Below are 13,063 nucleotides of genomic sequence, written 5' to 3' on the forward strand. Positions count from 1 at the left end.
CTCCACAGACCCAGTTCTTACACATTCCAGTGGATGCTACAGCATAGTCCAGGTGACCTCCAATAATCCCCACTAGGCATACAAGCAGCCCTGAATGTTGAATGTACGTGCTGTTGTCTAGTCTGGTCCATCCCATATCCCATCTGGCTCTCATGAACACACACGTGTGCCGCAGCTTAGCTGAGCCCAACCCACTCCCATGCCAATGGGTGCTGCCACCTTGCCCAGCCCAGTCCATCCCCAGCCATTACTTTTTTTTTTTATTAATTATTTTGCATTATGTGACAGTTTCATAGGCTCTGGGAATCCCCCCACCCCTCCCCACGTCCCTCCCCTCCCCCCTGGTGGATTCCTCCACCTTGATGCAGTATTACAGTTCAAATTCAATCAAGATTCTTTCCTTGCAAACGTATACCAAGCATAGAGTCCAGCTACTTATTGTACAGATGGGTTGAACAGCTTCTTGGGGAGACCATTTCTGGTCTGAAGTTAGAGCTGGTAGAATATCATCCCAGTCAATTAAGAGTCCCAATATAACATCAACAGCAATTTGCAACATTATGGAATTGACATGGTTTTGAGTAACCAGTATGTTAAAAAAAAAAAAAAAAAAGCGAGTTCTTATTCACATCCTATGATTAGCTCATTGACATTTCAATTTTAGTTTATATACAGGACCGCCCAGCCATTACTCTTATGGTAACCAGCAGGAGCTGCAGTGCAGCAGAGTAGTGCCCACGGTTTCATATAAGACCTGCTGCTAGCTCTGGATCTTGTGAGTGGTGGCTGGTGCTTCAATCCAGCTTGGCATGGGTTCAGTCTCAGCATTCATTGGTGGGTGTTTTGGCCTAGCCAGGCCAGGCACAGCTCTCACCCTCTTCTGTGCCAGTGGGTGTAAGGCTTGGCCCCAGACCCAGCCCAATATACCCTGACAAGTGCTAAAAACTTGCCTGAACTGATTCACCCTAGATCATGTGCTCTCCAGCAGGAGCTATGGCTCTTGTGCCATGACCTGGCAGGAAACTGGCCGTGACCTTAGTAGTGGAGTTCTTCAAGTTTGTCTCCCAACCCCAGATCTTAGGTGTGCCAGCAGGGATACTGGTCCTGCTTGGCATGGTCTGCCATCAGTCCTGGCTTGTCATGGTCTCCTCGCAGCCTCTGGACCTGTGAGTGCCAAGTGAGTTCTTGTCATAGGCTGAGTTCCACGGTCTAGCTTGGATTGGTCCGTCTCCATCCCCAGCTATGTTCAGCGTGGCGAGTGCTGCAGTCCCAGAGGTGAACCTACAAATTCCTTATACAATCTGCTCCCACATCTGGATCTCTCGTGTTCTGGTGGGTGTTGTAGCTATCTGTCATGGCCTAGCATGCTTCTTTCTTCTTATTTTCTAGGGTACTGTGATTGGGTTGATATGCCTAAGGCCATGGGTGAGCCAATAGCTCCTAGTTTTCCCTTTATTTAAAAGGAGATGGGGCGGCACACAGGATTTGTGCCATTTTGACCATGATGTGGACTTTAGAGCTTTATAGACCCTTGGATGTCAAGAACAATAGAGAAGGCTCAGGTTGGGTCTTTCCCCTCTCATCCCCTCCCAGTTAGAGAGAGGGGACAACAAACAAGGAGATTTTTCATCTGTTGGTTCACTCTCCCAAATGGCTGAAATGGCCATGGCTGAGGCAAGCCAAAGCCAAGAGCCAAAAATCCCATCCAGGTCTCCGATGTGGGGGTTAGGGACCCAAGCACTGGTGATATCTTCCATACTTATCCCAGGTAAAATAGCAGGGTTGGATCAGAAGCGGAGCAGCTGGGAGCCCAACTGGCTCCTAGAATGTTGGCACTGCAGAAGGTGGTTTGCCTGCTGCTTTCACAATGCTGGCTCACATTGTACTTTTCTTGATCTGCTGTTCTGGCAACTCCCTTCCCACTCTACCACATTCCTGGTAAGTCCCTTCACTTCTCAAGGGTTGATGCCACATACCACAGACTCCAGATCTTTATCTATCGTTGGTAAATTCACCATCTGGGGGATTTCCTTCAACTTCTGGAAAGATATATAAGGGAAATGTCATGGCTTACAATATTAATTTTCTTTCACAATTATGTGTGTGAATTTGTGTGTCAGACCACACACCTCTCTAACCCCACACAGGGAAAATTAGGGTCATTGTGTGGCTTTTACTAGGGTCACAGCTGCACCCTCTGTTACAAGAGTCTGAGTCACTGCAGATCTGTTTCCTTTGCAGCAGCTGCAACAAGAAACACAATCCCAGATGCTGTTACCTTCTCTGTCTCTCAGGACCACACAGGAAGCCGTCCCTGTGTTTAAGCTGAAGGGTGGGACGACCTTAGAATGCATCCTTGGGATTCTGGTCCTCAATTCTCTCTCTCTCTTTTTTTTTTTAAAGATTTACTTATTTTCATTACAAAGTCAGATATACAGAGAGGAGGAGAGACAGAGAGGAAGATCTTCCATCTGATGTTTCACTCCCCAAGTGAGCTGCAACGGGCCGGTGCTGCGCCAATCCGAAGCCGGGAACCAGGAACCTCTTCCTTCAGGTCTCCCACGTGGGTGCAGGGTCCCAAAGCTTTGGGCCGTCCTCGACTGCTTTCCCAGGCTACAAGCAGGGAGCTGGATGGGAAGTGGAGCTGCCGGGATTAGAACCGGCACCCATATGGGATCCCGGGGCATTCAAGGTGAGGACTTTAGCCACTAGGTCACGCTGCCAGGCCTCCTCAATTCTCTTCTCTGGGCAAAGGGTTGGCAGAGGGCCTTTTTCACATAGCTGAGTAATCAGATACGGGAAGGCTTTGAAACCAGGGACAATGTTATTGTCCTCAGGCACAACTCTAGAGAGCATTGAATACTTGCTCTTTTCTTTTTTTAAAAAAGATTTATTTTTATTGCAAAGTCATATATATATATATATATATATATATATATATATATATATATATATATATAGGAGGAGAGACAGAAATATCTTTCATCCGATGATTCACTCCCCAAGTGACCACAATGGCTGGTGCCGCGCCGGCTGAAGCCAGGAGTCAGGAACTTTCTCTAGGTCTCCCACGCAGGTGCAGGATCCCAAGGTTTTGGGCAATCCTTGACTGCTTTCCCAGGCCACAAGCAAGGAGCTGGATGGGAAGTGGAGCTGCTGGGATTAGAACTGGTGCCCATATGGGATCCCGGGGCATACAAGGCAAGAACTTCAGCTGCTAGGCCACCATGCTGGGTCCTTTTCTTTCCTTTTTAAAGATTGATTTTTATCCATTTGAAAGACAAGAGTTACAGGTTCACACCTCACACCTCCTGCGCTAGTGAGAAGCCAGGAACCTGGAGCTTCTTCCAGGTCACCTGCACTGGTTCAGGGGCCCAAGTACTTAGGCCTTTCTGCTTCCCTGCTTCCAAGTCAGCTGCTTTTAACTGCTTAGGCACAGCAGTGCACTGCCCCCATGTGAGAGGCTGGACTGAATTCAGTACTGCTGGGTTGGGCCCGAGCTGTTCCTGGAAGTTGAGGGTTATCTGGGGAGTTAACCAGTGGGTGGAAGATTTCTGTGTCTGCCTTTCAAATAAGATTGAAACAAACTAAAATAAATAAATAAATAAATAAATAAATAAATAAATAAATAAATATATATATATATATATATATATATATATATATATATTTACTTCATGCAAAAGGTGACATTCTGAGGACGTTAGCTAAACCAAAATTTAAACAAACTTAAAGGAAATGCATAGTAAATTGTTTCTGTTTAAAAAAAAAAAAATGGGAATGCCTATGGGCCTGGTGCGATGGCGCAGCAGTTAATGTCCTTGTCTTGAATATGCCGGGATCTCACATGGGGACCGGTTCTAGTCCCAGCAGCCCTGTTTCCCATCCAGCTCCCTACCTGTAGCCTGGGAGAGCAGCAGAGGATGGCCCAAAGCCTTGGGACCTTGCACCCACGTGGGAGACCCAGAAGAGGCTCCTGGCTTCGGACTGGCTCAGCTCTAGCCGTTGAGGCTGCTTGGGTGGTAATCATCGGACATGGTAATAATCTTCCTCTGTGACTCTCCTCTTCTCTGTATATCTGACTTTCCAAAAAAATCTTAAAAAAAAATTTTCAAGATAGATATTTCTCTCAATATGTGGTCCATTTTGGTTTTGCTTTGAAATTTCACCACAGGAATTTAGATTTCTACCAAGAGAGTGCTCTGTATTCTATTGGTCCTTCGGTGTTACAGTTTCAACTTATTTCTGGAATTTTCAGTACTTCATGTGTACTAGTCTTATCAGTACTGATTACGTGAATTTATCTTATTTATATTTTTAAAGATTCATTAATTTTTATTGGAAAAGTAGATTCTGCAGCAAGAGGAAAGAAAGTGAGAGATGTCTTCCATCTGATTCACGCCCCAAATGGCTGCAATGGCCAGAGATGAGTTGCTCTGAAGCCAGAGGCCAGGAGTTCTTGCACATGGGTGCATGGGCCCACCAAAAAATTCTGCTCTACTGCTTTGTTAATCGTAAACAGAAAGCTGAATTGGAAGTGGAGCAGCTGAGACATAAACTGCTACCCATAAGGGATTCTGATCCTGCAGGGTGGAGGATGGACTTAGCCTTCCACGCCACTAAGCTGGCACTGAATATACCATTATTGTTTTTCCTTTTTAAAGATTTACTTATTTTTACTGGAAAGACAGATATATAGAGGAGGAGAGAGAGAAGAGGAAGATCTTCCTTCTGATGGTTCACTCCACAAGCGGCTGCAACAGCTGGAGCTGAGCCAATCCGAAGCCAGGAGCTAGTAGCTTCTTCCGAGTCTCCCACATAGGTGCAGGATCCCAAGGCTTTGGACCATCCTTGACTGCTTTCCCAGGGCACAAACATGGAGTTGGATGGGAAGCAGGGATGCTGGGATTAGAACTGGTGCCCATATGGGATTCTAGCGCATTCAAGGTGAGGACTTTAGCTGTTATGCTATTGCACTGGGCACTGAATATGCCAATTTAAATTTAGGATTTTCACCAATGGGAAGTTTTCTGCAGAAGAATACCATTCACAAAGTTAACAGGTGATGCCAGGTCATATCTGTCAGAATCATCTACATATTCTAAGGCTTGGGAGCTAGATGCAGCATACAGTGGGAAATCAGGGATTAATGGCCACAGAATGGCGAATGATTTATCCATTAAAAAGACAGAATGATGAAGAAAGAGGAATGCAGGAAGAGACAGATATTATCCGTTGACTAGGTCGCTTGGCGATGGCTGTTCAGGGTTGAGTTAGGGCTGGGCTAGGCTGAAGCCAGGAGAAAGGAACTCCATCTGGGTGTCCTACCCAGGTGACAGTGGCCCAAGTATCTGAGCCAGTGTTTGCTGCCTTTCTAGGGGCATAGCTGGACCTGGACTGGAAGTGGAATGGCTGGGACTCAAACTGGCAAGTGGCAGAATAACCTGATGCACCACACCCTGGCCCCCAGCATTCTGATTTCAAACGCAGTCAGCAGCCACAGTCTCAATACATTCTCTTTCCTCTAGTTTCCCAATCCTCCATTAGTCATGCATTTCATGTTCACTATGCTAAAGGACCTGTTTGGCCAGAGAGAAGGCAGCTTCAAGCAATCCTGGCCAATAATGCAAAGCGGCAAAAAGTGAGATCTAGAATAAAACTGCCCAGAACTGAATTCTAGCCCTGACACCTCATAGCCATGTTTTCTTGTTCAGTTAATGTTTCCTAACCTGACTTTCTTGAATAAATGGTTTGCATTTTCTAGATTTTATTGTATTCTGGAAAATAACTTCTCAAAGGGTTACAGTAAATGAAGAACCAAGTACACAGGTAAGTACTGAACGCAGTGCATGGAATACAGCCCAGATCAAACACAGCTGTGATTACTCTCATCACTGTTGCTGCTGTTGTTTTCCCTGCAACACCTTCTGGAAGTTTCCTTTGCATAGGTCCACACAAAGGATGTCCCAGGACCTGATAAGTCAGCACTTGTTTTGCTGGACTTACTGTGATGTGCATATCACAGAGGCTCCCACAGCTTGGTCACAGGTTTCTTTTGACTCCAGAATATGAGTGTTGGTTGGCAGTATCTTCTGGAGTCATGTTACAACTTTGCCTGATGTTGTGGAAAAAGAATGATTTCCAAATAAACTTTTTCTTTCAAGGCTGAGAGTTTGTAAAGTTGCAGTCTGAAGAATGGAGGCAGAAAATGTGATCCAGGGGTCAGTGCTGGAGTGTAGTGAGTTAAGCTGCTGCCTGCAATGCTGGCATATCACACAGATGCCAGTTTGTGTCCTGGCTGTTTCACTTCCAATTCAGCTCCCTGTTAGTATCCCAGAAAAGCAGAGCAGGTGACGGCCCAAGTACTTGTGTGCCTACACCCATGTGGGAGACCCAGAAGAAGCTCCTGGGTTCTAGGTTCAGCCTGTTCCTTCCCTGGCCCTTGTAACCCTCTGGGCATTCAGTGCGGATGGATATCGCTCTGAAATTCTTGAAAAATAAATGAATAAATCTTTAAAGAGAGAGTGAGAGAGAGAAAGTATGATACATATATACACAGAATTGAATATTCTGCAACCATAAAAATTTAAGGTGAAATTCTGTCCATTTATAATAAAAAGACTTCTTGATTTTTATTGGAGACTGATATATATTGAGGAGACACAGAAAAATCTTCCATCTACAAGTTCACGCACCAAATGGCCACAAAGGCCAGAACTAAGCCGATCCATAGCCAGGATCCAGGAGTTTCTTCTGGGTCTCCAACATAGGTGCAGGGCTCCAAGACTCAGGACCGTCTTCGACTGCTTTCTCAGGCCACAAGTAGGGAGTTGGATGGGAAGAGGAGCAGCTGGGACATGAACTGGTGTTCATATGGGATTCCAAAGCTGCAAGGGTAGGATTTAGCCACTAGGCTACCATGTTGGTTCCGGAGTTCTATCATTTTAAGAAACATGAACATTTGGGGACTGACACAATGCCTCAATGTCTAAATCCTCCCCTTGCAAGCACAGGGATCTCACACGGATGCTGCTTTGTGTCTTAGTTGCTGCACTTCCAACCCAGTTACCTGCTTATAACCAAGGAGAGCAGTACAGGATGTCCCAAAGCCTCGGAACCTTGCACCCATGTGGGAGACCCAGAAGAAGCTTCTGGCTTTGGATCAGCTCAGCTCCAGCCATTACAGCCATTGAAGGGGTGAACCAGTGTATGAAAGATCTGTCTTTCCTCTCCATAAATGTGATCTGCCTATCCAATAAAAATAAATAAATTAAAACAAAAACAAAAAACAAAAATGAGGTCCCAGCTTGGTAATCTAATGGCTAAAGTTCTCACCTTGCACATCCCAGTATTCCATATGATTGTCAGTTCTAATCCTGGCTGCTCCACTTCCCTTCCAGCTCTCTGCGTGTGTCCTGTGAAAGCAGTTGAGGACACCCCAGAACCTTGTGACCCTGCCTCCACGTGGGAGACCTCGAAGAGGCTCCTGGCTCCGGTTGGCTCAGCTCTGGCCATGTGGCCATTTGGGAAATGAACCAGCGGATGGAAGATCTTTCTCTTCATGTCTCCTTCTCTCTATATATCTGTCTTTGCAATAAAAAACAAACAAAAACATGACCAATCTGTGGGATGGAAATACTCAAGCACAATACAATAAATGCTTCATGTTTTGCAAATCAGTAGATGCTAATGAAGCTGGCCTCGTGGCTACCAAAGGATGGGGAGGGGAGAAGTGGGGAGGACACATAGTGGCTAACAGGTTGTAAAGAGCAGGAGCTGGGCAGCAAGGTCAATTACAGATGTTGCACAGCACAGTGGGTTGACAACAACTGACTTTGTGTTTCAAAATAATTGGTAGAGACAATTTTGAATGTTCCCAAGACAGAGAAATAATACACATCTGAAGTGATGACATGCCAATTATCCTTATCTGATGATTAATTGCTGAATATATGCACTGAAATATCACAGCGGACCCATCATTATCTGTACAATGATATGTCCATGAGCGTTTTATAAAGAAGAAAAGAGCAGTCTATAGAGGAAGTGTCTGGGACACTTCCTCAGCAGGAAGACGAGCATGTGTAGACACAAAGCCGCAAGAGAAGTGTTGGTCTGGGTGGCAGCACTGAAGTGTAGAGGACGGGGCCTCCGTAAGCGGTGCCAGGAGTAAAGATCTCTAGAGAGACTAAAAGCAGGGATGATCTAAATATTTATCGATAGGAAAGTAGCTGTGTAAGGCATAGTACAGGATAATACTGAAAATGATGTCAGAAACTTTTTATATGAAATCAACAGGATGTCTATGATACAACATACAGAAATAAACATCAAATAGCACGGTACCACAAATACCATAATCTAACTTTAAGAAGTTATAATGGACAAGGATGTGAAATCAAAGTCATCTACATTGGGAATGAAGAAATAAAACTTTATCTATTGCTGATTATATGATCTTACACACACAAAAATCCAAAACAACATCTCCCCTAAGAAAAATTGAAACCAATAAGTGACTGGTAAACTGGTAGGGGAAAAGATCCAAAAACAAAACTCATTTGAATTTCCATAGACTATCTATGGGTGATCCAAAAAAGGCAATATATTTTATAATTTAATTTCTACAAAATGTTCAGAACAGGCACATCTCTGGAGACTGGACGTAGGATGGTGGTTGCCCAGTGCTGAGAGGAGTTGGAAAGAGAAAATTCAAATTTATAATGATATTAAAAATGTAAAAAACAGGCATATTAATGGGAGTTGGAAAATTGCCCCAACATTCACTTCCCACCCACAAGCATGGCGACAACGTAATAGATAGTGCTGAGTATCGGTGAGGTTGGGAGGAATTGGAGTCTCGAATCTTCCTACACAGCTGGTGGGAATGTAAAGTGATGGAGCTTTGGAAAGTAGGCCAGCAGCTCCTTAAAAGGTTAAACATTAAGTTACTACCTGACCTGCCAATGCTCTCCTGGGAAGAGGTAAAGAAATGAAAACATGAGCATCTTCACATGGAAACTTATACTCAATGACTATAGCAGCAATATTAATAATAATCTAACATAGAAAGAACTCGTGTCTATCCACTACTGAATAAATTTATAAAATGTAGTGGATCCATGTAATATTACTTGGTATCAAAAAAGTGAAGCACTGATATGAGTTACAACCCACATAAATGTTGAAAACATTATGCCAAGTGAAAGAAGTTAGACACAAAGAAAGAGATATGTACTTCGACGTAAAAAAAAAACACAAAAATCTGAAATCAATGCTTTTTAAAAAGGATTTGAAAGGCAGAGTTATAGAGCGACACAGATCTCTTCTATCTGCTCGCTCAACCCTCAACCCTACACTGGCTTAAACTGGTCCAGGTTGAAACCAGGAACCCAGAACTCTTTGTAGATCTCACCAGTGAATGGCAGGGGTCAACCACTTTGGGCCTTTTCTAGGTGCTTTTCTAGGCGCATTAACATGGAGCTGGATTGGAAGTGTGGCAGCCAACCAGCACCCACCTGAGGAGCTATAATGTTGCCCCAGAGGAGGTGCACTTCCTGGCTACATGTTTCTGTTGGCTACTACAGTACACTTGGGGCGGCATTATCTCCAGAAATAAACTGTCAAGCAATAACTCAGAAGCATTTAGTTCCTTGCATACTATTTAGTGTGTTTTACGCAATTTACTGGATGTAAAGTCAGTAAAAAGGCTGAGTTGTGGACAAAGTGGAAACAATATGGTGAGTTATTACACCAGCAGTCAGAAAATCAAGGAGCCTCCTAGTGTTCAGATCCAGCTGTGGACTTTCCATACCGCAGGTGGCTTTAGCCCTGGGCTTTGCTTTAGGAAAGGTGACATTAACAAGCCTGATCCCAACAGGCTCGATAAACACTTGCACTTGGGGGTTATCTTCTTGGCATTCCAGAATGTAGGTTCAATTGCTCTGAGAGATGAAGCGATTAACAGCTGTATGCGATGCCTGCATCCCCTAGACACTGCCTTAGTTCCTGCTCCATTTCTGATTTCAGCTTCCTGCTGATGTGCACCCTGGGGGCAGCAGACAATGGCTCAAGTGTTTGGGTCTGCTACCCAGTTAGAGTCTGAGATTCGAATTTGGGTTTCTGGGACACGGCATGATGGCTCAGTGACTAAATCCTTACCTAGTAAGTGCCAGGGTCCCATATGGGCACTTGTGTCCTGGCTGCTCCACTTCCCATCCAGTTCCCTGCTTGTGGCCTGGGAAAGTTCCTGGCTCCTGGCTTCAGATTGGCTTAGCTCTGGCCGTTGCCACCAGCTAGGGGAGTGAACCAGCGGAAGATCTTTGTATCTCTTTCTCTGTAAATCTGCCTTTCCAATCAAATTTAAGTAAATTTAATAAATACGTTTAAATATATCTTAGGAAAAATAATAATTTGTGTTTTTGGTTTGGTCTTGCTCAGCCCTGGCTGCTGTGGACATTTGGGGAGCAACCCAGCACATAAATCTCTGCAAAAAAACAAGTAAACATTAATAGCAAACAAAAGTAGGCCAGCTAGGGGCCATGTGGTGAAGCAATGAAGCACTTGATAATCCAGCAGGCATCCTGAGTTTCCAGCCCAGCCACAAGTAAAGTCAGCTAACTCCACACAGAGCAAAAAGATCTGTCAGAGTTCTCTGCCTAGATTCTTAATATTTCAGGCTACAATATTTAGAAGTGATTTTTAATTGCAGTAATAAGTAAGTGCAACAAAGGAATTCTAAGAAAAAGGGAAGTAGGGAAATGCATTCTGGGAATACTGAATTTTCTTTGTGAGCTTCTGGTGTGACCTGATTGGAGTCAGTCTGAGAATTCGGTCCTTGAGTGGGTACTCTCAACAATGCCAAAGAATTAGGAGCAGCAGGTTAAGCAGCTGCTTGGGACACCTGTGACTCATAGTGAAGTGCTGGTTTGGGTCCTGGCTACTCTGGTTCTGATCCAGCCTCCTGCTAATACATCTCAGGAGCAGCAGACGGTTTAAGTGCTTGGGCTCCTGCCACCCACACCGGAGATCTGGATGAAGTTCTGGGTTCTTGACTTCAGTGTGGTCTAGTCCTAATGATATATATGGTCTAGGCAAGCAGCTAGTTCAGGTCAGGAAGTTGTACCTCCCTGCCTGTGATATTTCACCCTGCCTGTGATTCTTTGCTCACCAGTGTGTCAGTGGTGGAGGGGTCAGAGCTGCATTGTTGCTAGCCATTCCCCTCTCAAGCCCATGGGAGGAGGGGCTCATCTTCTGGTTTTGGTCTCCTGCTTCCTAGGTTGAGCTTTCCCTCTCTTCACCCCTTCCTTTCTCCTTCTCTTACTTCCTGCCGGCAAACTCTTAAGAACAAAAGGTAACAACCTCTCTTCTTTACCCTTTCTCTTTCTGGCTCAGGTTAGTTTGTATTCCTCACCCTCTGAATAAACTTCACCACTTGTTTAAGCCATGTTATGTTGGTGCCTGTGCTTAAAATGTTTTTTAGATAAAAGCAAAGAACCTAGGAAATAAATATCTGGCCCAAATCTAGACCACAACACTAACTGTTGTGGCCATTTGCAGAATGGATCAGCAAATAGAAGATCTTTTTTCCCTCTCCTTCTGTCCTCTGCCTTTCCAAAAAATAAATCTTTTAAAAAGAAAGGAAATGGTTATTGCACAGCACAGGATCACACAAAGCAAAACAGAGTTAATTGTATTTACTTGGACTACAGGGGTAACGCATCACTGGGGCCTGGAGCTCCGGGTCTGCGCTGCCTCCTCCGGCAGCGGGGCTGTGTCTGGCAGAGGCTGTGCAGGTTTGGGATCTGAGGAGAGAAGCAGGCGGCATCAGTTTTCGAAGACTGTGGCTCCTGACACGCAGCAGAGCCCACCCAAGTGTCCCCTGCAGCCCTACAACTGCCATGCCCAACTCCTCGTGGGTGTCCCCCATTTTCTTCACCGGCTCCCCCTACCTGCTTGGTTTCCCAGCTGCGCCTCAGGCCGGTCTCCCCAGAGCACGTGCCTGGGATCGTTGAGGAACCGCTGGCTGCGCTGGCATGTCAGGCAGGTCTGCACTGTCCAGCGCTGCCCCTTGCGGCCTGGGATGCCAGTGTCAGGAAGGAGTAGAGAGCGTGCATTAGCAGAAACCAAGGTCTCATGGCGACAAAGACCCTCACCCTTGCCGGGAATTTCCTTGTTTATCAGGAATCTCACCACCACGGCAGGTTAGCATCCTGCTTTCAGGCTGCTACACTGCTTCAACTGTTTCCCCTTCAATCCCAACAGACTGTCATTCCCCTAAGTCTAGCACCTGACAGATTTCGGAAAACAATTTCTTGGGTGAACAAGTGGCAGTGGAGCGTGCGCTACGACGCTCGGGCGAGGCAGCCGCGGCCCGCCATCCTGCAGGGAGTACTCACGTCTCTGGCGCTGCGTGCAGGTGAGGCCCGGGACGAGCAGGGAAGAGCAGCCGCGACACAGGGTCCTCTTCACCGAGGGGTCCCTGGGGGCGGAGGCGAAGGCGAGTCTCGATGCCTGCCAGGCCTCCCGCGTCCCACACCCGCCCCGCCCCGCCTCACCGTCGCAGGACCAGCCGTTTCGCGATGGTCCGCTCCGTGTGGCAGTAAAACCTCGCCAGCGCCTGGTTCTCCGGGTCCTGCGCGAGCACACAGTGGGCGGCCTGGGGACGGCGGGGTAGGGTCACTGCCAGCCCGAAGGCACCGGGTCCGCTCCCCTCTGCACATCCTAACCCGGGACTCACCTGGTAGAGAAAGTTGAGCCTCTGGAAGGCCTCGCGGTCCTTCACTGGCCCCGCCATCCACACAGCGCCGGCGTCTCTGGCTGGCACAGCCTCCAGTTCCGCCCACCGCGACCGCGTAAAGCCTTCTGGGAAATGTAGTCCCGGGTCTGGATGAACCACCCGCTGCCGCCTCACAAAATCTTGTGTAAACCCTTTTCCCCTGCTCTGCAATCCCTCCCTGAATCTATGAGCAGGTTTGGTGTCTTAAATGCAGATTGCGGAGATTGTGTGTGAGGTATGCCCAGCTAGACCTTCCTCATCAGTCTCTGAAGCCAAAAGCAGAGG

At 46.3% G+C, this 13,063-nt stretch overlaps 2 protein-coding genes across 7 annotated transcripts in view; both read right to left on the reverse strand.

Annotated features, from left to right (window-relative positions):
• Positions 1-13,063, reverse strand: part of LOC101523895 (patr class I histocompatibility antigen, A-2 alpha chain-like) — a 426,293-nt gene that overhangs the window by 48,986 nt on the left and 364,244 nt on the right. The window lies entirely within an intron of this gene.
• On the reverse strand, positions 11,682-12,866 carry RPP21 (ribonuclease P/MRP subunit p21). Its single transcript, XM_004598792.4, has 5 exons — positions 12,740-12,866; positions 12,558-12,658; positions 12,399-12,481; positions 11,952-12,077; positions 11,682-11,804 (listed from the first exon to the last, which is right to left on the reverse strand). Exons 1-5 carry the CDS (start codon positions 12,794-12,796, stop codon positions 11,722-11,724), a joined length of 450 nt encoding a protein of 149 aa, XP_004598849.2. The 5' UTR covers positions 12,797-12,866; the 3' UTR covers positions 11,682-11,721.

Source organism: Ochotona princeps, chromosome 1 (genome assembly GCF_030435755.1).
Source record: "Ochotona princeps isolate mOchPri1 chromosome 1, mOchPri1.hap1, whole genome shotgun sequence".
NCBI lineage: Eukaryota > Metazoa > Chordata > Mammalia > Lagomorpha > Ochotonidae > Ochotona > Ochotona princeps.